The sequence below is a fragment of the Candoia aspera genome, chromosome 1, assembly GCF_035149785.1.
Source record: "Candoia aspera isolate rCanAsp1 chromosome 1, rCanAsp1.hap2, whole genome shotgun sequence".
In the NCBI taxonomy this organism is placed as follows: Eukaryota; Metazoa; Chordata; class Lepidosauria; order Squamata; family Boidae; genus Candoia; species Candoia aspera.
Window position 1 is genome coordinate 34,183,369 of NC_086153.1, and position 25,324 is coordinate 34,208,692.

The window sequence follows — 25,324 nt, forward strand, 5'->3', positions numbered from 1 at the left end:
GTCTGCTGTTAACATTTCAAAGCAACTAAGGTTTTTACTTATTTAGCTGTATATTCCTTGTTCATTCCCTATGGGTGTATGTTTTGTTCAACATTCCCTATATTTTGTTCTATCATGTTTTTTTTTAAGATTCTCCCACTTGTCTCATTGATTTAACCAAATGTGTATTTAAAAAAAGTGCCATAGTTTAAAGTTTTGTATGTAGCCAGTGTTGTGTAATGCACAGTGTATAGCGTATAGCCTGGGGGACCGCAGTTCAGATCTAATGCCTGATCGTAGACTAATCACAATCAAGCATACTAAGACATGGTTGTATAACTCCATGATTGTCAAGCAAATCATAATAAGGTAAGTTCTTATGTAATAATATGTCATAAAAATGACTTACAACCTACAAGGTCTGCTTTCCTGTAACTTATCAAAACAAATACCATACGTAACTGCATTATGGCCTACATGAACTCAGTCTCAGTCTACTTTGTCTGTCAAGGAGTTGAAACTTATAAGGCAATGTAATTCCGCTATTTGTAGAAATAATGGGATGCAAAATAAACATTTTTTAAAAAATCACAGCAGGGACTAATGTATACTATAAATCACTTCTGAATCAACTTATAATGCCACCCCCACTTTTTCCTTGAAGATTCACATAGACTACTTATATGAGCTAAGTTGAGGGAAGGAAAGGAATGATTATGCTTGAAACCCAACACACCCAACCTTATCAGCCTCCTTTGCTGCCATTGTAGTTAATACATTGGGTTTAGTTAACCACCTTTTGTGGCTGAGTAAGAAAGGGGAGTGTTTCTTATTGATGGTAGGCTTCTGTTTGTAATGAATTTCTAACTTTTGCTTCAGTAGGTTATCATGTGGCAGTTTGCTTTGCCTTGCTCACCACTGACAGTTCAGTTACTGCATCTTATAGGAGCATTTTGACTGATTTGGTGAATGATGTGGAACTTATCGAGACTATGGGTAGCTTGAGAGAGTCTCAAAGGCTGGGAAGGAGCTGTTGACATCCAGTCTACTTCAGCTCTCTGAATGTTGACCAGTGTGAGGTTTGAGTCTGACTCTGACTCAGAAAATGAAACTTATCTTGAGCCAGAAGGGGAAAACAGAACTTATCTAGAGGGAATTGGGGAGATAGAATCTAGGAGTGACTCAGCAGAGCAGGAGAAATTGCAGATGCTGATTGGACAAACTCCAGAGGGAGGTTTGAATCCTCCAATCAGTGCTTGAGAGAGAAGAGCAGAGAAGCACAGAAAACAAAAAGCAGCCCTATTGACTGCTGAAGGAAAACAGAGCAAAAAGGATCGCATAAAAAGGCAACTGTGCCAAGAGGAAGCTGCCAGAGACAACCGATCCTTCGAGCTCACAGCCTCTGCAGAAGAGTCCTTACTGGAGTTAGAAGCCTGTAACTCCATGTAGCCATCGCAGAATCAGAGCCAGCTCCTTCTGTCGTTGCGGACCAGCTTCCTTTGCACATCACCCCAATTGAGTATAGCCTTGCCAATTCAGCTGAACGCAGCCTTGCTTCCAGTGCCAAGCCTCATTTTGTCGCTCCAGCCACGTCCAGCCTTGTTTTCAGTTCCAAGCCTAGTCTAGTCTCTCCAGCCAAGTCCAGCCTCGCTTCCAGTTCCAAGCCTTGTTCCATCACTCCAGCCATGTCTAGTCTTGCTCCCAGTTCCAAGCCATGTCTTGTCACTCCAGCAAAGTCCAGCTGCACTTCCAGTTCCACACCCTGCCTCGCTGTTCCAGCCAAGTCCTGCCTTGTCTCTAGATCCCAGCCTTGCCTAGCCTCCATGTCAAGCCTGACAATCATGCCTCAAACCTCCTCATTGCCATGCATTCTAGTCACAACAAGTCTTGCATGCCTCATTGAGGGGTTTAGCCGAGTTCTGCCTTGCTGTTTTGCCATGATCTCCTGCTACCTCTGATTCTTCAGCCCTGTCTTGTTTTCATCCACTGCCTGGGTGGAGTTGATTGAACTGCACTGCCTAATCTATTCTAAGGGCTTTCATTGTTGTAAATAGTTAATTGTAAATAAAGAATTTAAGAGTGATTCTGCCTGGCAGTCTCATAGTCTGAACAGGACAACCAGCAGGGATATGTGTGGAGCAAACTAGGACTGTCAGTTTGTCATCACAGGAGGCAAACTGAGAAAGTCCTAGTTTCACAGGTTTTTGACCTAGCAATTCAAACCAGGTGGTTTTGCCCAAAAGTTGGAGAGCAAATGGTCTTCACTGGATATATACTGGGTGTCCATGCATTGTCCTATTGTTTGGTAGTTGCTGACTGAATTCATAAAAAGAAATATATCAAGAACATTTAATTTAACTAGGATTTACAAACTTCTCAGTATCATTTTTTTCCCCTAGCTCTTCTTGTTTAGTTGTTAGCCATTAGCCATATTTGTCCAGGATAATGGGACCTATACCCATCTGGATAGATATCAAATGGAGAATGGTATTTAAAGTTTTTTTTTTTTTTAAATCCTTAATGAAGTCACTATCTGGTATTGCTGCAGGAATCCTTTACTGAGTATCTGTCTCCACTCAAGTTTCCACTGTAAAAATGGATTTAACTGTACTCTGTGTAGCTAAAGCTCAAAGGCAAAGAAAGATTAGGTGACAAACTTCACCCATTATATAATACCCTCTAATGTTCCAGATGCTGCTCTTAAGCATCAGTTAGTCAAAAAATCCATTGTAGTTAGTGTTACACACATCAAAGGTATATCCAACATCAGGTGATAATGTCATGGTATGATAGAATGTAGAAATTCTATGTTACCATAAACTCAATGCTTTTCATGGGACTTGGTTCAAAGGATTCATCTGTGGGAGGAAAAAGAAGAATATCTTAGAAGCTGGATGTGAACCAAGTACCCATCCTTTTATCACAGGATAAGTTATTACGTAAGCTGCAGATCTTTACTTTATTCTAATGGATGTGGAGATCATCCTCCAGTAGATATGCCCAAGCTGATTCCCCACTTGGCCACATCTGATTTCTAATTACCTTCAACTAGTCAAGCCTTGATATCTCTGCCATATTTTCATCTGTAGATGCCACCATATCAGCTCATTGCCATATTTATTTATGATATATCCATACCTAATTAATGACAATGACTTAATTGAACATACAGTATCAGGCTTTTTTCAGGAGCCTGGAATAAATTTCAAAAGTTTTCTCAGAAACTTTGCTTTCCTCCTGAATATTATCCATCTTGTTCAAACGTTAAGAAGCCTCATATGCAAGGTTTTCTGCAGATACATAGAACCGCTCTATAATTACTCTAAGAGATTCATGCACTAAGTTTTTCTCCCAAATCACATGTTCAAAAAGTCAAGACAAAGTCATATAAATGGTATTAAGGTATACTACCTTAAACAAGCTGTTTTCTGATGCCAGATTCAGGGAAGCTTAAGTACTTGATTATTTCATTCATTGTTTGGTGAAATTGCTCCAGCAGGGAATTTGATTGTGATTTCCTTACTCTGAAATATGAATACCACAGAACAGCCCAATTGCTGCATTTTAACTGAATTTCTGTGGTGTCCCATAAGAAGGCAGTGGGTATTGTCTCCGTAGGGAAATGTCCTTTATCAGGCTTCCAAGGAGATCTTGAAAAGGATGGAGAACATGTGTAATCCTTTAGATTTTGCTGTTTTGATGCTCTTTCTTAGGATTCACAAGGAATTCAAACTTTCATTCATGGCTGTTAATATACTTGCTGGGCTTGCTTTATCATTCATAACTGATATTAAAAGGGCAAGCATCTTTTGATAGCTACACTGAGTTTATTTCTTTGTTTGTTTGTTTGTTTGATTTATATAGTCACCCATCTCACATAAGTGACTCTGGGCAGCTTAAAATAAAATAGATGAAAACTTTAAAATACATAATTTAAAATAAAAACAATCTGAAGCCCTTCAGACGTGTTAACATTTTAAGCTGGAGGATTTCCAACTAATCCTCAGTCTGACAATATAGATAATATATTCTTTATTGTCTTAGTATCCTCCATACATCATAAATTCATATGGGTCCAGTGCTTTATTTTCTCTGCTTTAATTGAAAAAACAAAACAAAACAAAACCCCTTGCAGGACCACCAGATGTTATGTAACACCTTTCTATGAAATATTAATTTTGCAAATGGAAGAGTACAAGCCTTAGAATTAAACCTCACCATCCCATCAACCAGAATCTCCTCATTACTTTTTGCAGAGGACAAATTTATTGTTGGATGTGTGAAGTAGTTATTTTGGCTTAGTTCTGGGGAAAAAAATGCAAAGATAGTATCTTAAAGAGAAGGCTAGAATAGAATCTCATATTCAAAGTGCAGGTGGAGTCATATGCTTAAATATTCATGCAGGAGGTGTGCAGGAGTTCCATATGGAAGAACATTTAGGTACCTGAGACTACACTAGGTCCTAAAAATTTATCAGTGTAATGAAAGCTATGCCTTCATCTTTCATTGTTAGATCTGAAACATTCATCATTTTATTTATCAGAAAGAGGAACTTGTATTCTATTGTATTCTATTCAGAAGAAGATGAAGAAAGTAAAGGTGCACACCTCTCCTGCATTGGCTATGGGGAGGCTGCCCCAATATCACCATTTTGTTTGTTTGTTTGTTTTATTCCAATTTTGAGGCCCCTCAGCTCCTCAGTGACTCTGAGCAGCCAGAATCACTGCGGAGTCAGGCAGGTTATAAATAAAAAAAAGGAAAAAATACATACTGTATAAAAAGAAGAACACAGCTAACCAGAAGAACAGCCATACCTAAGCTTAAATTAAACAAAACTAAACTAACAAAAAGGGGTTACACAATCACCTTACGCCAAGGCCTGGGAGAAAAACTAGCTTTTGAGTAATTTATGGAATGTCGTAAGTGAAACACATAATCAAGGAAATTAAGTACTGTTATCGGAAGGTCGGCGGTTCGAAACCGCGCGGCGGGGTGAGCTCCCGTTGCTCGTCCCAGCTCCTGCACACCAAGCAGTTCGAAAACATGCAAATGTGAGTAGATTAATTGGTACCGCTTCGGCGGGAAGGTAACGGCGTTCCGTGAGTCATGCCGGCCACATGACCACGGACGGGTCCTTAGGGACAACGCCGGCTCCAAGGCTTAGAAACGGAGATGAGCACCGCCCCCTAGAGTCGGACACGACTGGACTTTACGTCAAGGGAAACCTTTACCTTTACCTTATGCTAAATGTAAACTCAAAGCAGGAGACATTTATCATTCCCCTTGAACCTAGAAAGAGAAGATAAAGTATGTATAGAGCATTTTGAAAGCTACTAATGTAAGAAATGGATAATGTACTGGGAGGCAAGGTATATTGTGTGACTGAGGGAGTTTAAAAATATATGAAGGTGTTAAATATGCAAAATTGACCAGACTCCTGAAACAGTGGGTAGTAGCATATCATCCTGTCTTCCCAAGTGACCAGATATTATCATCAACCACACTGATGAAGTTATTTTTGCACAATTTGTTTCAATGGGATTTGTGTCATGGTTAAACCCATTCATGTTTGCATTGGAGAAGTATATTGTCCAATCCCAGGAAACCATATTTAACTGTTAATGAGTCTGGAGGTTTATTTTTTCATTTATAATTTTACAAATGTTTCCTGCAACCAAGAGATCAACAAAGTCATCATTGTGCATCCTTTCTGCTAATTGCATTCCTGAAACTAAACACTCTGATCCTATGCTGGCAATTTCCATTTGATTATGTGCTTGATTTCTTTAATTGCTCTATGGATTAAAATAGGCATTCACTGTGCTGAAAAAAAGGGGAGTTGAGCCTCTACTCTTTGGCATTTGTGGGGTAATATTTTGGGTCTGTCAATCTAGCCCTGCTATCTTTGGAGGTAAATAAACTTTGGTAAATAACAGTTTGTGGAGGCCTATAAAAGAGTCACTTTTTGTGAGATGGGCAGCCATATAAATTTGATTAATAAATAAATAAATAAATATTAAAGATAACTGAAAATCCAGAAACTGCTGGACTGTTGTGTTTAAAACTAGTCTGATGAATTCTGTGATGTTTGCTTTTTTAATTTATTCCCTTTGGTGTCTTGTACTAGACCTATTTCTAATACTGATTTGGTTTGGATATAAGGAATTGATTTCTAACTATCAGTTTTTTATATATCCAAACCAGTAATAACCAGAGTGCTCAAGGGCAGCGTGTGCCTATATTAAGGTTTTTCAACAGTTAAGAAAAGTGGGAGCCTTTTATTTAGTATTAAATCACTGTCTACATAAATTAGAGTAATTCATAATATTTGCTAGACCAGAGTTAAGTTACTGGGCACTAATAAAATTCCTTGTCCCTTTCTTTTGTTTCAACAATTCTGATTAAAATATTAGATAAGTGATAATTTTGTGACTGGTCATGCCCATTTTTATGACAATGCCTATACTGTACTCTCAGGTTTCTAAATAGGCTACCTATGTAGGTAGATATAGCTAGGTTCTTAGGCATATCATCTTAGAAATGCAAGGGAAAGTTTATTTATTCAATGTATTCATTAAAGATAATGAATACTATTGAAATTTTGATGTTATGACACAGAATATATATGAAAAGTTACAGAATTTAAAAAGTTACTTTAAAGAGTGTTTAAAAACAGAAGTAGAAGTTCATTATACCAAACTATCAAATGCAATGAGAAAAAGCTAGTTATTCATATTATGTTGAACTTTATAAGTATTGGGGACAAAAGAACTTTGGGCTGTAGGGAATTTGTCAAGATATAATAGCTTAAAAAGACTATGTCCTAGTAGCCATCAACCTCGTTTCAGTGGGAAGGGCCACTCAGATGGAAGTCTCCTATTGTAACTCTTTGATTTACCTTAATGTTTGCCAGTTCAAAGTGCCACCAAAAACTATTAATGTGTTCATAATGACTTGACATAAACCATCATGTAGTGAGCTGATGTCAGTATGTATGGCATAAGTTTGTATGGCAGTTAGTTCACAGTTTCTGGGCACCAGACTCTTGTTTTACTTTCAGAAAACTTTATTTCATTGGTATAACAATGTGTCCTAATAGCCAGGAACCACGCTGAGACAAGGAATAGGTCTCTGGTACTTTATTACTGCTACATTAGACAGAAAATCCTAACAAACTGAAGAAGCGTGGGAAAAACCCAGACAGATAAACCGGGTCTGTTCTGTGTCTCTTTGAATGGCTGCTCAACTCCTCACTACTACACATGCGTTTTCCCCCCTGGATAGAGGCCACCTCCTGCTCACCATCAGTACTCATCACACCATGGACCCCTAATAGAAGGCAGTGCACAGAAAACTGGATGTCTCAAAAGAAACTTATTCATAATTTCCTTATATGCAAGAATATGTTTAAGCATTATACATAAGTGGTGATTTAAAATAGAATCACCAAAGAGATACTTCAAGTCTAGAATTTCAATTCCATCAGAATATGAGTGGGATGAAAGCTAAGAGACAGAGCATATTATTATAAATGGCTATTATTCATGATGCTTAGATAGAAATGGCAGACAGGAAGCTAAACTAAAATACATTTGGCTAGTTTGGGACTCATTTCTTATTATAATTACTAATCTATCTTGTATACCATCATAATCTACCAAAATTCCTGGCATTAGCAAAGTAATTTACGTAGTATTAAAACAGGCATGGTAAACAAACTATAAACCATACACATTAAGCATAAATTAAGAGAAAACTAGTAATGAAATTAAATAACCTCCAACTATAACAGAACAGAAAATCTTATAATCTACTGACGTGTTATGCAAACCGAGCTAATGTAGTTAGTTAATGATTTTTGTTATGGAGAAATCCAATCAATAGCTTTTAGTTAGTTAATCATGGATTAGTATGTTGTGCAAGTGGCTACTGGGGATGAATGGAGAGGTTTAGTTGTGTTCCTATCCTGTTAGGGCACTTCCTAGAGGCGTTGTGTTGGCCACCATGGAAACATAACTCTGGACTAGAAGTTTGATGTAATTCACCAAGGATACTTTTTTATATTCTTATATGTTGGTTGCTTTACTAACTCATCTTCTTTAGCCTTTGATTATTCTCTTGATGATTACTACTAGTTGTTCTTCATTGTTGTAAATTAAGTTATGTATTCTATGCAATAAAGAAAGCAAGTATTGTGGTAACAGTTACATTCTATATCAAAACTTTTAAAAAATCAAAATAAAAAAAGCAGAGTATAATTTTAATGCACATAATAGGAGAGGGGTCAATTGACATATCTTGATTTTTTTCTCTAGACCATTGAACTGGATTTGTTATGTTAACAGCAGGTGCTGTAGCATATGACTATCACATAATTTTGCTTACTGAGTGGCAATCTATTGTGCTGAAAGTCAGCTACTCAATAAAAGAAAAGCAACAGCTTTCACATAACACAATGCTATATATTTTACCATGGGACCTCATCTTGTGAGAATGTCCTCTTAGATGTCACAGCTAGAAGGATGTACTGTGATGAAAACATAAAAGTGACCTTGGTGGTTGAAAATCTTTTGAGATACCCAATGAAGGGAAACACACACCCCCCCCCACCATAAAACTGCAAATACCTTTCATTTTCCCAAAATACAGATTTTGGTTTCAGATTAAGATGGAACCAAGCATAAATGGTTCTTACATAAAGCCAGAAGGATTTTTTTTATCTTCTTGCTTTCGTCAACAACAATCCTCGGGCCAGCCATTCATTCATTTTGCACTGTTCTGATGACACTGAAGCTTCACTAACTAATTCAGTCCACATAATGCACTGAGCCATAAATCATGGTGTACAAACCATAATAATTAAATTATTACAGTATTCTAAACCAGAATGCAAGTAGACCATCTCACCCCTGAAGATGCCAGCAACAGTTGCAAGTGAAACATCAGGAAATCGCTATCTAGACCATGGTCACTAAACCCTGAAGCTCAACACTACCAAACAGATACTAGCTGTGAAAGTCTACACCAGTAAAGTATATTATGGTTGTGATGTGTAAACTTAACCAGAGAATCATGACTACTAACTGATATATTCCTAGTTTTGAGCCTGGTAGTACCTTACAATGAAGTTCTTATGACTTTTCCCAAATGCACTACTATATGAGCAGACAAAAGAGAGTATTATTAAGTTAGTTTGCCTTTAATTAGAATTGCAGAATTATCAGTTACATTATTTATGATTCCTGTTTTCACCCTGAAATAGGTCTTCCTCGGTGTCATGTTTTTCTTAGATTTCTCTTCTGCCTTAGGTAGACTGTTATCAAAGGCAAGATACATATAGCTCATAATCAGTTCTACTGATTTTTCGACATCCTCAGACAATGTCTCACTTCCCTCTTGTTTTGGGTCCACTCTATTATAATTTTGTATGGTGTAGTTACTCTCCTATATAGTTGGCATGCAACTCTGGTATATTTGCTTGAAATTGAGTATCAGGCATTTAAAGAAAGAAAATATATCTGATCTTTATTCCCCCAGCTTCTTTATCAGGTTCTGTACCTGCCACTGAAAACATCTAATCTCAGAGCTGGCTCCAGGTGTGAGGAGACTTTGACAGAGTGCCGTCATGTAGGTCACTTCATATTGCAAAGGAAAGAGAACTTAGTTATCTTTTGTAAAATATTAACATGGAATTATGAGTGTCTGCAGGGAGGATGAGGGGGTGAATGACAACAACTGGGTGATGATGTCATCATGCCACTGCCTTGACTTAGATGTCATTATGCAAGCACATAATCATGCCATTTCTGTGATATCAGCATATGCATATAGTCATTTTGGCATTAGCAGAGTTTGTTATGGATCCTAGGGCATGAAGGAACCCCAGGAGCAGGCTATGTTTCATTAAGTCCATTTAAGTTTCTTGCAATTCCCTAAATGTCTAGGGGCCCAAAGGCAACCATGGGGGTGGGGATCTTTTCTATAGTAGGTGCAGTGAAAGCAATGGATAAAGAAACTAATGAATGAGAATGATGGATTTAACAAAAGAATAAACACATGTGGAATAAGAAATGAATCTATAATGTATTGGGAGCCACTATCTGCGTAGCAACCAGCCCTGTTTATTGAACCCTGGTAAGCTGCCAGATATTCAGTATCTTGCTCATGACTTTTGTAGAACTAATTGGAAAAAAAGAACTGATTTTGGGATGGAAAAGCATTTTGAAAGGAATCCCTGTCCAATCATTCCAATGTATAAACTCAGTCCACAGAAACAACTTTTGGATAAAAAAAGAAGTGGATAGACACAAATGAGTAATACCATTAGGTTGGACTGCTTCCTCTGTTGAGGGGGAAAATGGAATAATATATTTTGTTTAAGAGATACAGTTTGTGCATGTGTGAGAGAGCTGGGCTCCTCTTAGCCTTTGGAGCTGTTGTACTGATCCAATTACAGGGGGTCATCTTCTCAAAGGGAAGGAACATATATCAGAAAATTCTCCTGTATGGTATTGCTGTGATTTGAGAACGTGTAACACTTAAGTTTTGTTTATCTTTTTTGAGAGAAAGGATCCTCTGTCTTTTGTTTAATATTTATTTTCTCTAGCTCCTGTTTTTCCTGCATTCTCATTTTTACCAGCTGCTTAAAAAGAAAATCCATTTATTCAGATCGTCTGGAGAAAAGAAGCAGGCAGGCCTTTAATGATACTTGAACAGATGTGTGAATTCTATTATAGTTTGTTATATGCTGACAGAGAAATAAAACTAGCGCTGAAGAAAAAAGAGTAATTCACCAAAACCAATGAGTTTAGAGGTACAATAAAGTAATTGGTTATTCCAAAAATTTTCCATTTCATTGACAAGACCATCCTGAAGAAACCTTTTTATGAAATTTCACTAATCTTATCCTAGTTATATTAACTTGGAATGTTTGCCTTGTTCAAAGGTTGACAAAACAGTAGAAGATGCCCTGTCTAGTTCAGCAGATTATGTTGATAATGTTCATTACCATGACATGAAAAGCTTCCCCTGCTATTTCCTTGTACATTCCTGAAACTTGTTAAAATTACAAAAGGAAACCAACTCCAACTCCTTTACATTAGCTGGGACCAATATGCTCACTTAAATTTTCTTTAGGTGAGATTTGGTGACAGCACAGAAAGCATGAATTATTACCTTTACTATTGCAAGAAATTTAATTACTATTGACTGATAAAATATGTTCTCTTGTATTTGTTAGGAAATTAAAGTAGGTCTGAGAAAGGAAATTCATGGATCAGGTTTTACACTCAGGTTTTCAACAGTGGAAAGGGCATTGAACATGTTCGGTGGCATAAGTAAATCATTTTGGGCCTTGGCCTAAGAGGTGTATTTTGGACACTCATGCTAATGATATGGGAATAAGAACCCTTTTAATGAAGAAAATAATTATATTTTAAGGTTTAAAAAATAAATATGTAATTGTGTACATGAGAGGCTTATTGTCCTTTGATAATAAAATATTTAAAAAAAAAAAAAAAGTGACTAAAGGTCCAACAGCATCAGACTGTAGGATCTGGCTTGCACAGGTCAGTTTTGAATTGATTTATTGATTACAGTTTATATGTCACTTAATCCTACAAGATTCAGAACAGCTTATAACAACAACAATGTAAAACCAACATAAACCAAAAGAAGCAACAGCATTCCAAGAAACATTCAAATCCATATAGGAAAATTCCCCTCATTACCAATCTACTCCAAAGCTCTCAAGATGAGTCAGGTTTTAATGACACTGTGGGGAAAAAAATAGACTGGGAAGAATGCTATTCTAATAAAGGGGGAAGGATTATCCCAATGGTTCCTGAAGATTACATTGAAGGGATTCAGACAGAACCACACTTCTGGATCTTATTGGACATGTGGGAGAAGGTAGTCCAATAGAAATCCAGATTCTAAGCCATATAGGGCTTCAACAGTGACTGCCAGCACCTTAAATTGCTCCCAGAAGGAAATTGGTAATTAGTGCAGCTCTTTGTACATTACATAGGGAAAAAGTAGAAGTTCCTGTTACTACATGAGCTGCTGCATCCTGGACAAGTGAAACTTCCAGGTAGTCTTCAAGGTCTGTGTACTGCAGTAGTTTATATGAGAGATGACTAAGTATGTGAGAAGGTTCCAATTAAGTTATGATACAAACCAACAACCAGAAGGCTGAGTGTTTTTCCTTTGCTATGTACACAAGGTTGGTCTATTATACAAAATATACACTTCTAACTATAAACAGGGCCTCCTGATCCAAGGAAGGCCTAACTGGTGCACTTGATGAAGATAGAGATGTTGATACAGCTGTGTTTGTTTCTGCTTCTATCACTTACCATTGATGGGGTTGTCATTTAGAAGGCTTGGAATGCAGGTCACTGGTCTTCAGTACTCACATCTAGCTTCCACCCAGCTTTTTACATTTCCTTCCAGGCACCTTGCTGACCTATATAGGAATCCTTCCTGGCTTGTTATTCTTTGTCCAGCATTTTGGATGTATTGATAAACATTCATGTATACTCCTGCCATGACCCCCCCAAAATATTTTCCAGAATTGGCTGGGGGGAAGCTGTCAAGGGATTCATCACCAATTTTGGCACAAGCTCATCACCACAGTTTTGCAAATGAAGTCAGGGAAAGATTCCTCTCAGGCAACAAAAAGCAATAAGGTCTAGTTCATTGAAGGGAACATATATGATTCAAGCTGCTTTATGACTGAAATAGAAATAGCAAGCGTAATGTCATTTGCCAGCTGCCTCACAATTGCTCATTTAACAACTGTCTAAACTCATGATGTGACTTGAAATGGCTATATTAAATACAGTGCTGGGAGATTACTAGAATATGTGCTGTTAGTTCTTAGTACAATAGAACTGGGGCCCATTGGCGTGCCAGTATTAGGATTAGGATGGCCTTGACCCTGTTAGCTTTTTATAAGGCCTTGAAGACCTGGTTTTATGCATGTGCCTGGGGTCCCGAGTGTGTTAAGGGCCCCATTTCCTGGTTATGTTAAAATCTATGGTTTATAATTTTTATCAGCTGCTGTAAATATTTACTTTTTATATTGTGTTATGTAATTGATTTTAATTGATCTTATGATTGTTTGCTGCCCAGAGTCACTTGTTTGAAATGGGTGGCTATATAAATTGGACAGATGGATGAATGAATGAATGGACGGACAGACAGACAGACAAATATGCTCACAGATTTCTACCTTGATATCCAATAGGCTTGCTTGCTTGCTTGCTTTATCAAATTTGTATGGCTGCCCATCCCCACATGTCACTCTGCCCCATTTAATTTTCTATATTAAACACACATGCACTCACACACAAAGAAAGGGGAAGCTGACATGCTGCAAAGCAAAACACCAGCCTCTGACATCAGCTTTATTTTCAGGAATGCTTCTGAGCCCCAAATTGTCATATAGAGCTTTCTTAGAAAATGAAAACAATGAACAACAGCTTAGAAAAAAGGGACTAGGGATCTCTTCCTGTAGAAGGGGATGTTAATGTTATGGCACATTTCACTAATGTTAGGTAGCATTTTGGAGTTGTAACTAGTTATATCCTCCATGGAAAACATTGCAAAGCAACATGTTTCCCACAGTCATTTTACAAGACTGTATACAACATGCTTTTAAAATTCCAGATGTACCACCAGCTCCAAAAGGAGACCACTGCAATAGTTTGGTTGTTTTTCCCTGTCATCTCTCATGTGTAGTAAATACCACTATGCTGATCACTGAAGAAGAGGGAATGGAATGAATGGTCACTATGCCATAGACAAAATTTATAATCATTTCATCTCTCAGCAGTTGTGCTTTTCATTTACTAGGCTTGCCATAAATAAAAGTAGCTGATCTTGTTTGATTCATAGAACAGCATCTACAGCTACTATATTCCAGGCTAGAGCTTCATACACTTGGGGCAGCCGATATCGGTTTTAGAACTAAATTCAGATAAGAACAGCCACCCAGAGCTCTGGCCTGGCCAAGACAAGTATTTCTGCATGCAAAAAATATCCCCCCCCCAAAAAAAAAGAATGCATCATGCCACATGCTTTCTTTATCTACAGAACAAAGCATTGATTAAGAATCATAGAAGTTAGTCACCCCTTGGTTTAGGATGCACTTTGCAAAGGCCAAGTTTAATAGTAGTATGGGAAGAAAATTGATTAAGTGAAAGGAAGGATGACTTTGATGTATTCTGTGAGCTGTTTGTTAATGAACAAGATGGTAGAACTTTTTTTTTAATAACATACTGTGGCATTGCAGCACATAAAACCTTATTTTAATACCTTAAGGGAATGGAAATCTATTACCAAAGATATATTCTTTTGAGTTCATAATCCACTGAGATATTGATTCAGAAGAAGGAACATAAAGCCAAAGCATAAGAATTCAGAGACTACCTTCCTCTGGCTTATTGGCAGACCTCAATGAGGCACATATTAAATAGATGTTTAAATCATTGGGTGTTCAGATTAATTTCATATCAGTATAGTTGTATCCATCTTTTACTTTTCTCCAAAAGAGAGATTATTCCAGATCCCAAATCTAAATCCAAATTATGGCATTCATCAGAAAATTTTGTTGGAAAACTCTCAAGTCCTATCTGTACAGTCTTACATTTTTCCCCCACACTGAGCTGTCAGATACCTATGGGAAATGCACAAGCAGAGTATGAGTATAATAATACCTGTTGCTCATGTTCCCCAGTAACTATTTTTTAGATTCATAGTTGTTTTTGAAGCTCAAATTATGCAACCCTCAGAATTAATAACCATTAACAGCCTTATCCTTCATGAATTTATCTAATCTCTTTTCAAAGTAGTCATATTTGCCTACATTTTGTCTGGTGATTTGCTGGCATTGTTTCTAAAGACAAACCCTAGAAATCCTCTCTATTATTATTTATTTGCCAGATTTTATATATCTGCATAGATGGCTTTTTTGACAGAATTTTCGGCTTCTTCAGTTCATCTCATCTTATCCTCTTTTACTGTATAATAAAACAAAAACAAAAAACAAAAACAACCAAGATTTGGGCTCAGTTTTTGGGAGGCTTGGAATTAGATTAGTTACAATTGTTGCTTTTCTTCTTGCAATATTTTACTGGAAGGAGATATGTGAATAAACTTGAAGAAAATTAATATGAAAAGGAATTGATACATTCACATTTCAGAATTAATGATAGACTTTCAGGAAATGGACAATGAATAATAGAACAATCTTTTAGGAATGGGAGATATTTTCTCATTTCTATCCTACAATGAACATACTAACATTCCTTTATAAAAATATGAACTACTTGCCACTATGTATCTTTTTTTTTTTCCATTGTGAAGCTATCATGCCTGTCCACTTTTTGCCAGCTCTCCCAAGAGAGTCAAATTCTCCCTAGTCTAAAGCAAAAGAGAACATGCTTTGGCAATGGTTAGGCTCAACAGCTTATTAGATGATGCTCCTGCCCCACCCTCTGCTGGCCAGTTGCTAGGGCTTGATCCAGAACAGACTCAGGAATTATTACTATGATGCTAGATGGCACTGTACCATCAATTCTGGCAAGCTGCTACCTATATCTCTATGGTCTGATAGATCTATAGTGTCAAGTAGTGTCACAGTGATGTTCTATTTGATCACTTCATCTCAAGAGAGCCATGAAGATCCTCTGACTTCTCTCTATCTCTATAAATATAAGGGACAGAGAACTCTTACCTAGAGATACGATCTAGTTTTCAGATGATCTTTTAGATAACTGATGGGTCAAGCCATGCAAGGGTGCTTTGTATGTTTCTTTCCTTTCTTCCCACCCATCACTACATGTTTTAATACTCACTGGAGATCTCTTGCTTCAACCAAAAATGTGTATGTAGAATTTGTGTGTACTTGAATTATTTATTCCTGTGTTTTAAGATGCACAGTGCTTCAAAATGTTTTAACATACAACCACAGAAATAGGTATAGTAATAATGTCAATATATAGTAATAACAGCAAAGTTGTAATTTCACCAAATATGAAGTAAAATGGCCTGCAGGCTTTGCTGAACAATCCTTAATTTATTTCAAAACTTATATGCCAGTTTTCTTCCCCTAAACATCCTCAACAAAACAAATGGAATTAAGTAATTGTTAAATGGATTTTTTTCAATAAGGAATAGCCTTACTGAATATAAGAATCTTTACTAATCCTTGCATTCAGGCAAAAAAAGTCTGATATGTAGTATGTGAAAATTGTGTTTTGTTGTTTTATATACAAGAATCAACTCATTACAAAGATTTTCTTTCTTCTTGTTTATTTAGGAAAAGAAGAATACATTGCAACTTTCAAAGGATCAGAATATTTCTGCTACGACCTCTCACAGAATCCTATCCAAAGCAGCAGCGACGAAATAACTCTGTCCTTTAAAACGCTACAGAGGAATGGACTAATGCTTCACACTGGGAAATCAGCTGATTATGTCAACCTTGCCCTGAAAAATGGAGCTGTCTCCTTAGTTATTAATTTGGGCTCAGGGGCCTTTGAAGCACTGGTGGAACCTGTGAATGGGAAATTTAATGACAATGCCTGGCATGATGTGAAAGTAACCAGGAATCTGCGTCAGGTAACAGTACAATGGTTACAGCAATAACTGACTTTGCTTCTGCTACAGCTAAGTGTTTGGTGATCTTGCAGTTAGAATACCATGCAGATGAGTGTTTAATAGACCTCTGCACCCTAAGGTTCACATGTTATATAGAGATGTATAATTCCTTTCATACATGAGCACAGGCACACCTAGAAAGGAGTTGTTGACCAGGATTGCTCTGAACAACTATGGAGGCATATCCAGATACTTAAGGTTGTGTATATGTGGAAGACAGGTGGACTGGGAAGAGTAGATCACTGTTATCAGAGAGACTAGGTACCTGGACAACCAATTCTTTCCTAGGCTACTATCTCATACTTGTAATTGTCCAAAAGCATCTTCTTTCTGTTGCTGAAACAATGCTGAATGTTTGTTTGGTTTTTAAACTGCTGGGATCCCTCAACTACATTTTAAGAAATCCGAAACTGAGTTATACAGATGGAGTAAATACCTAAAATACATTAATAACAGATAATTTCCACAAAGAAATATGTCCTACCAATGAACATATGCTTAATAATGTTCTGTATCTCCACATATAGAGAATAAGAATATATAAGATACTGCGCAGAACCCTCAAACTCCCAGGCCTCTGGTAGAGGACCCGAGGTTGAGGAAGACACATACCACCCATAGGGGTGAGAAGGGATTTTTATATATATATATATATATAATATTTAAACATGCATTATACCATTTATACCCTCAGGTTGCAGTTGTGTATACAAGTTACTGATGCAAGAATTCCAATGAAATTATGAGAGTTATCCATGTAAAAATGGTGGCAGGATCATAGCCTAAATAGTTTATTCTATTTCATTCAAATATTTGTGAGCAATTTTGCTTTGATTTTCAAGTTAAAAAACATTGTGACCTTTTAATGGTTATGCCTGCTTTCAAAACAAACCTGTAGGGTGGTTTGCTATAATTCCAAATTTAGTGAGGGGGGTCTACATATATAGTGAGATGCCAAATACATCTAGTGAATCTGTGGCTGAAACGGGATACAAACAGTAAAGTCTAAATATAAATCTTCCAATTATCCACTGTGGTAACAGTTTATCACACGTAACTCTGTGTGGGATTTGACTCTGAAAGATCAGTTGATACCACTAACCAAGAAGCTTCTGCTGGCTTTGTGCAATTCATGATTTTTAACCCAATGTAGACATCTCTTTTATGTACAGGTCTAGCAGTGGGGTTGCAGCCAGTTCTGTGCCTTCTTCTATACAATTCAAAGGCTGTGTAAAGGTTTCTGAGGATAATCCCTGTGCAGGATGCTAAACATTTTATTAGAGGAAACATGTGGCTAGACATTTCTACAAGCTCTCTGATGAAAACAGAAACCACTGAGAAGGAGACAAGAAGGGATCCATCTGGGATATTAGTAGTGGTACTTCCAATGTTACAACAAAGCTGTGAGACAGAGTGTAGAGTGGTACAGCAGTGGTAAAGAAATAACATAAATAGAAAATAAAAAGTATGTTTAAGATATGAACATACTGTAACTATATAGATGCTGAAAGTTCTCACTCTAGCTCTCTCCCACACATAGTCCTTTTCAAACATTAAACTGAAGTTTTAGCAGAACCAGATTTCTTTCTCCTTTTTCATTGACATATACAGCATGTAGAGTATTCAGGTTTGTTGTGAGGATAGGAATAATAAAGTAATTTTCATAAATGTTTATATAAAATAAATAAAAGCATAATCATATAAATAGTAATTAAAAGATCATGAATACAGAACAACTAATTTAACAAAAGTAGACCCTGAATTCCATTGCAAGCAGCCCACTTTCTAGATTTGCCTTTGCTCATCCAAAAGTGTTGAAACAATGCAGCATTTTTAAAAAAAAAAGTGGAAAGAGAGTCAAAGGTATCAGGTACAGATGTTCTGGCAGGTGCATGATCAGAGAGTCAGATGCAGAAATCCATTCTACTCATTGTTGTGTGTCAGGATCAGGGGAGTCCGTTGAGGTGGTCAAAAAAGTCAAAATGGTGCCCACATCTGCACAATCGAAGCCCTGCCCCCTTTTAATGAAGGGGTGAGGTTTTGATTGCACAGCTGCAGTTGCCATCTTGACCTTTATGACCCCCACTCCCACGGACGCCCCGGGTCAAGATATTTGCTTGGTTTCATTGCGGTAAACTGTGATCCTAAAGTCCATCAATATGACCAAAAGACATTTTGGAGTTGCGAAGGAGTCCTTGTGTGCTGAGTGAAAAATAAAATGAAATGAAAGTAAAAATTAAGTACTAGGGGATTCCTAGTGATTTGCGGGGAAATGAGTTTGGGAAAGGTTGGGGATCAGGAGAAGCTGAGGTCAGATGATGAGCTTTAGGTATTCCAACACAAGAGTCATTTCGAATGTCTGTCAGAAACATTCAGCTGGAGGAGAACAAAAAGAATGTGGTTGTATATCTGTTTCTGTCCAGTGGAGAGCTGAAATAAGATCTACAGTATATATATACATATATATATATATATATAACTATATTGATCAATATCACAATATATATTTGCAGGAAAATACAACTGCTGTTACCTCTGTGGAGGCCTATCTGTTAGTCTGCTTTTTTATTTTTCCTTGTAAAATTATTTTGCCCTTTTTTCTGTGTTACTAACATGCTTAATAACTAACATGTCATTCATGGAATGTTTCATTCTACTAACCGTTACCTGAACCAAAATAATGTACTAACATTGGTAGTGACCATCATATTTTTTAAGTAAACGATCGTTATTCTGTTCACAAGTTTTTAATTTCCTTTCTCCCCCCTTCTCCACAAAGCACTCAGGCATTGGACACGCTATGGTAAACAAACTACATTGTTCGGTAGATATCATTCTAATTGTTTCTTATTTTGGGTTTGCCGTGTGTTTCCTTTCTTTCTTTTAACTGTAGACATCATTAACAAAAGAGGAACTGCGGTTGGTACTCTTCTGCTTACTTTTTTAACCTCCTTGTCATCTGTTGTTGATCTCTTTTCTTTTATTTATCTGTTCCTATCCAATTCTTTCTCTCTCTTTCTCCTTTTTTCCTTTTTCCTTTTCCTTTATTTTTTGAACTCACATGTAGAGGGGCATCGTTAACATTTTGCATCAGAAGCTGTGGTTTACTAACAAGGGATTAAGCTGGCCTAACATGCTGCTGGCCTAGCCAGCATTCTAACCATTCATAATGCATGGCATGCGAGCATGGATGGGAATGATGGAAGTTACACATTCATCCATTGTTACTTCATCAACGAGCCATTTGGTTCTCTCCATTCCTTTCTCTTCTCTTCTTCTCCTTCTCTGAAATCTGCTTTCCTGCATGTGCACATCAGAGTCTGCTGCTGCCACTTTTTTGCTGTTTTTTTCCCTTTTCTCCCCGGCTTTGGCATGGAGTTTAGGCCCTTGCATGAAGAGTTGCTGCTGTATATATATCTATATATAGTGCAAAGAGTGATTGTGCTGCTGGCAATATGGCTTGTGCCTTTTTTCTGTTATCAAAGTGCACGCTCTTTTTATTAGTCAATGACAGACTTTAATAAACTTACTAATATGTAACACCAGCTAAACTAACATAGGAAGCATTCTACTAACACCATTTTTGTGTCTGCTAATCAACCTTTTGAGTTGCAAATAGGGACTGCTGACACTAGCTCAATAATAAGACAACTCTTTTAACTAGTTAGAACTCCTAGGGATAGAATCCAAGACTAAACCTCAAACAGACATGAAAATGGGCTCCGCCTTAGGTCTCAAAAATAAAAACAAAATAAAAATAAAAATAAAAACCAGGCATATCCCAGGACATTAGTATGTAGGTCTGAGTATAGCGTGTCCTTTCCCTGTGCTTTGTTATCTAGGTGACTATATCAGTGGATGGAATTCTGACCACGACGGGCTACACACAAGAAGACTACACCATGCTGGGCTCCGATGATTTTTTCTATGTGGGAGGCAGTCCTAGCACAGCAGACTTACCAGGATCACCAGTCAGTAACAACTTCATGGGTTGTCTCAAAGAGGTAAATAATGTCACCCATCATAATTACCATTCCATCATGAATACCTAGAGATCGGTAAAGAGCAGGGCCTGAAAACCTAAGTTTGCTTTTACATTCTTCTGGTCTGAGATCTGATTAATTAGCTTCTTTTTTTTCCAATCTGTATCTAATAATAATAAATTAATCTGAGATCTTGTGAATTCACAGTCGTATTAATCTACCTTAGACTCTTAAGACTGCCTCCTTTACCTATCTCTGGTGTCATGAGTGATCTACTGTATGACTGAATATGCTGTTTACTGAAAATTCTTTTGAAGAACAATACATGCTGCCTTTAATAATACAATGCAATTTTTTTTAAATGCTTTCAATTTTATTGAGCTTGTCCAGTCTTTGAAATGTTTAGGCTCTCTATGAGCTTTTGATAATGCAAAGATATAGTGAAGAATGTTCTTAAGTTAGGTCATGAGTAAAGTAGCATTATCATTGAGTAGATCAACTTGTATCTGAGTTCAATCCTATGAGACTGTTGGTGGAAGGCGTCAAATCATTAATCCATAAAAGATGAAGGTTTTGCACATACAATATTAATATGAGAGAGTGAGAGGTTGAGCTTTACTATCTGCCTAAAGTGGTAGTTTTCAATGAACATGGATTTTAATTGAGAATGAAGTGGTACTACTCGTCAATAAAGGTACAATATACTAGCTAAATAAGAATTAGGTATGAATGCCATGGTTTCAAAGTGGTTTAGGTTAATTTTTCAACTAAGTGTCAGTCATATATTTTAATGAGCTACATTCAATAACATATAAATGAACTTATACATACAAACAGACATTTCCTCTATTTATTACCCTACAGTCCCAGGGCATCCCTGAAATCTGTTCCAAAGGGTTATCCAGAACTTAAGGACAGGCAGGGTTACAGTTTATGGCAGGGGTGAAGTGATTGTCTCCACTGGAGGATGCTGCTTTGCCAGCGATGTATGCAGTTGTCATTTAAACATGCAGCGCTACTAGACTCATAATATAGATGTTTTATCTTGAAACATTCAAAGATTGGAGGAAATGGCTGATATATGAAATCTGATATCTTAGTCCAGTAAGTCTTTCCCAGCATGTTTTAGTGCAGAAGCCGAGCTTTCCCACTGAAGGATTTTCTAGTAGCAATACACAGTTGTAAGTATTTCATATAGGGAACTGCTCCTTCTAATGGGATGAATAGGAAAGTTTTCTTGTATTATAGATCAGTGGGTCTGAGTATATTTTATATTAACACTTGGAGATGAGTCATGCATTACATACTAGTATGGTTAGAGTGCTCCTCCACATCATTCACATTGTGAAAGTGCACAGAAAAGTTGATTAGAAATAATGTTTAATTAATTTATGGAAATCAGCACCACAAGATGCAGTGACCATAATTTTTAAAGGATAGATTAATTGAACCAAAATGTACATTTCTAAATATCAGAAGTAGAGGACAAATAAATTATGGGTAATGATAGGTACTGTGTGTTTTTTGGAAGCTTCTCAAAGATTTATTCATAACTAAAAATAAAATGATGGATTACTAAACAATTATTATCTTTTAGTCAGTGCTATTTTGCCGTTGTTGTTGTTACTGTAGTGTTCTGGAGTCAGGTGGTGCCAAAATCAAATCAAATCAACACGATCACCTTAAATTGAGCCTGGTGGTCATTTGGTAGTCAGTGCAGATCTTTCAGCACCACCTTCATATGATCTGTCTATCTTGTACTGGCTGCCATGTTTTCACCAACTACAACTTCTTGTTACTTTTCATTGGTAGGCCAATGTCAGTGCATAGCAGTTGTCAATATGAGTTCTAAGCAAGGTGTGGATAATTGCTACTAATTCTGGCACAGGAAGTGTCACAGTTGAGTCACTAGCAATAATTTTGCAAACATGTTCTTTGCTACCACCTGCAAATCCAGTGGGGGTCAAAAAACACTTCCAGACTCCATACCTGCTCTTTCTGGGAAAGTGCAACTCATTTAGAAAAGGCTTCACCTCAGTCTCAGAGTCCTGCTTTCACTTACTAACAGCACTTTCATCTTGACTGGATTTAATTTCACCCGGATATCCCTCATCCAGCCTCTTATTAAGATTAGGCAGTATTCAGAGATACTGATTGCCTTTGTGGATTCAGGGAGCAGTAGAGCTGGATGTCACTGGCATGCTACTGGCATCCTACATCAGAGCTCCAAATTATCTCCCCTAGTGGTTTCATGTAAATGTTAAACAGTAAAGACAACAAGATAGAGCCCTATGGAACACTGCAGGTCAGTGATGACTCCATTCAGAGATCAGATGGATTAGAGTGGCATATAAACCTAAATAAGTAAGTAAGTAAGTAAAATGAAGTAAGTACATAGAATGCTGAACAGTAGTTCCCAAACCAAAAGGAAGGCTAGAACTACTGCAAGGCAGCAGTCCCAAGTCTAAATAGCTCCAGATGGTCCAGAATGATATTATGCTTAATGGTTTTGAAAGCCATCAGGAGACCTAAGAGAACTAGTAGGTTCATACAGTTTCAGATTAGGTCATCCCCTACTGAGTTTATGGCACAGGTCATCCCAGATGAAACCTCAGTCGAAGTAGATCCTGAAAACAGTTTCATGTAGATTTAGGCCTGAAAGGCTACCATTTTTTCAATCAACTTACCTAAGAATGGAATATTTGATATTGAGGAAGTTCTTTTAGGTCAAACTTTTTCAATAAAAAGTTTTCTAAATGATGCCTTTAGGTAGGCAAGAACACATCTGACATTCAAGGAGATGTTGACCACAGGACCAGTCCCAACCTGGCTGATTTAGTCATCCACAAATGAGAAGGGTCAAGAAAGTGGTGCCCTCCACCTCCACACATCTTGTCCACATTTCCATGATCCCAAGCTGAAAACCTGGCAGGCAGTTTCCAAGGTTATCTCTCTATGACCTGTGGCAATATTATAATCCAAATAGTAGTGAATCCTATTAACTTTATCTGCAAAGATTATAAAATCCATCCCAGTCTCCAACTATTCTGGCATCGCCAGACTCTTCTGTATAAATGCAATGGAGGAGAGAAGTAAGCCCTTTTCACTGTACACACTGCTGCAGAGTAGAATTTCAGATGGCCCCGTCTTTCAAGTCCATGTAATGTACAATTTATCGCAAGAATTTCTCTGTTCATGCTCCAGTCTATTTGCTTCATTGCTGTCAACTCCCTGGTAAAAGAAAGATGATATTTAGATACAATAGTGTTAACTACATGGGTCATTCCATGTTTCACAGACCAGCCAGGCTTTAACAGGAGTGTCAGTAGATGACACAGGAAGTTCCACACACACATTCAGAAAAACCATCTGGATCCATCAGACACCTGAGTCAGACCATTTTAACTAGATTGCTGCTCCTGCAGATTCTAAAACTGGACCTCCATACCCAGCCTAAAACTGAGCAGAGGGTGAGTGATCTGCCCATGACAAAAAGTTCCTCCACTTTCAGATTACTGGAATCAGATGAAAAGAATGCCATAGCTAATATGTACCCTGTTGCATGGATGGACCCATCTATCATAACTGAAGGCAGAAATGACAAGGAAGAGAGAATGAGAAAGACAAAAGGGAAAAGTGGTTTAGTGAAATACAAAGAAAAAATACATCCATTTAAGAAGTGTGGCACTTATGTCACAGATGATGGTAATAATCATTATGTTTTGACAATAAACATAGCATGATGTACCTAATATTATTATAACATTAAATTCAAAAAGAAAGAGTACCTCATTCTTGCAACCTTTATCATTATTCTACTCTTTGTACAGCTATTCATGTTAAGTATGTTCACAATGGCTGTTCTAGATTCCTACCTGGAGTAGACTTTGATAAGGAACCCCAAAGTTTAAAGATTCCTGTATTAGTTTCTTTCATCATAACTCAAAAAAAAAAAGATAATGGTAACACCTTTACCCATTTTTTAGGATAAATCCATTGAATAGTCTCACTGAAGCATTGTTAGTAAATTGTGCTCAGAAACTGGGTGAGATAGCCTTAAGAAGGCTGCAAAGATTCCTTCAGACTAGGATAAATTTTCTATTGCACTAGAACTCAGTTTCATCCACTGATCATTTCTTTCTGCTTTCCATCTTTGACTTCACTTTATGAAGAAGTCTGAAAGAGTCACTGTGTGTCATGAGCACTGATGGTGAGCAGGAGGGGGCCCCTATCTAGGGGGGAAAACGCATGCGTAGTAGTGAAGAATTGAGCAGTCATTCAAAGAGACACAGAACAGACCCACCTTGACTTTTGGGGTTTATCTGTATGGGTTTTGTCACACTTCTTCAGTTTGTTAGGATTTTCTGTCTAACATAGCAGTAATGAAACACTAGAGACTTATTCCTCGTTTCAATGTGGTTCCTGCCCGTTAGGACAACAGTCCTAACAAACTGAAGAAGCGTGAGAAAAATCATACAGATAAACCCCAAAAGTCAAGGCAGGTCTGTTCTGTGTCTCTTTGAATGACTGCTCAATTCCTCGCTACTACGCATGCGTTTTCCCCCTGGATAGGCCCCCCCTCCTGCTCACCATCAGTGCTCATGACACTGTGACACATTAGCACATAAAATTATATTAATGCTATTAAGAAAGCTTTTGGCTTTGGCTGTACATGCCCTCACAAACATATAATGGAA

General features: G+C 37.4%; 1 protein-coding gene across 10 annotated transcripts in view; it reads left to right on the forward strand.

Moving 5' to 3' along the window:
• NRXN1 (neurexin 1) overlaps positions 1 to 25,324 on the forward strand; it is a 1,050,871-nt gene that overhangs the window by 335,574 nt on the left and 689,973 nt on the right. For 5 of the 10 annotated variants that reach the window (XM_063301563.1, XM_063301572.1, XM_063301615.1 and 2 more), the window contains exons 4-6: positions 16,304 to 16,605; positions 19,424 to 19,447; positions 20,487 to 20,648. In XM_063301563.1, coding sequence (XP_063157633.1) covers positions 16,304 to 16,605; positions 19,424 to 19,447; positions 20,487 to 20,648 — 488 coding nt within the window. The remainder of the gene's footprint in view (positions 1 to 16,303; positions 16,606 to 19,423; positions 19,448 to 20,486; positions 20,649 to 25,324) is intronic. The other 5 variants (XM_063301580.1, XM_063301597.1, XM_063301633.1 and 2 more) reach the window with 1 other exon arrangement.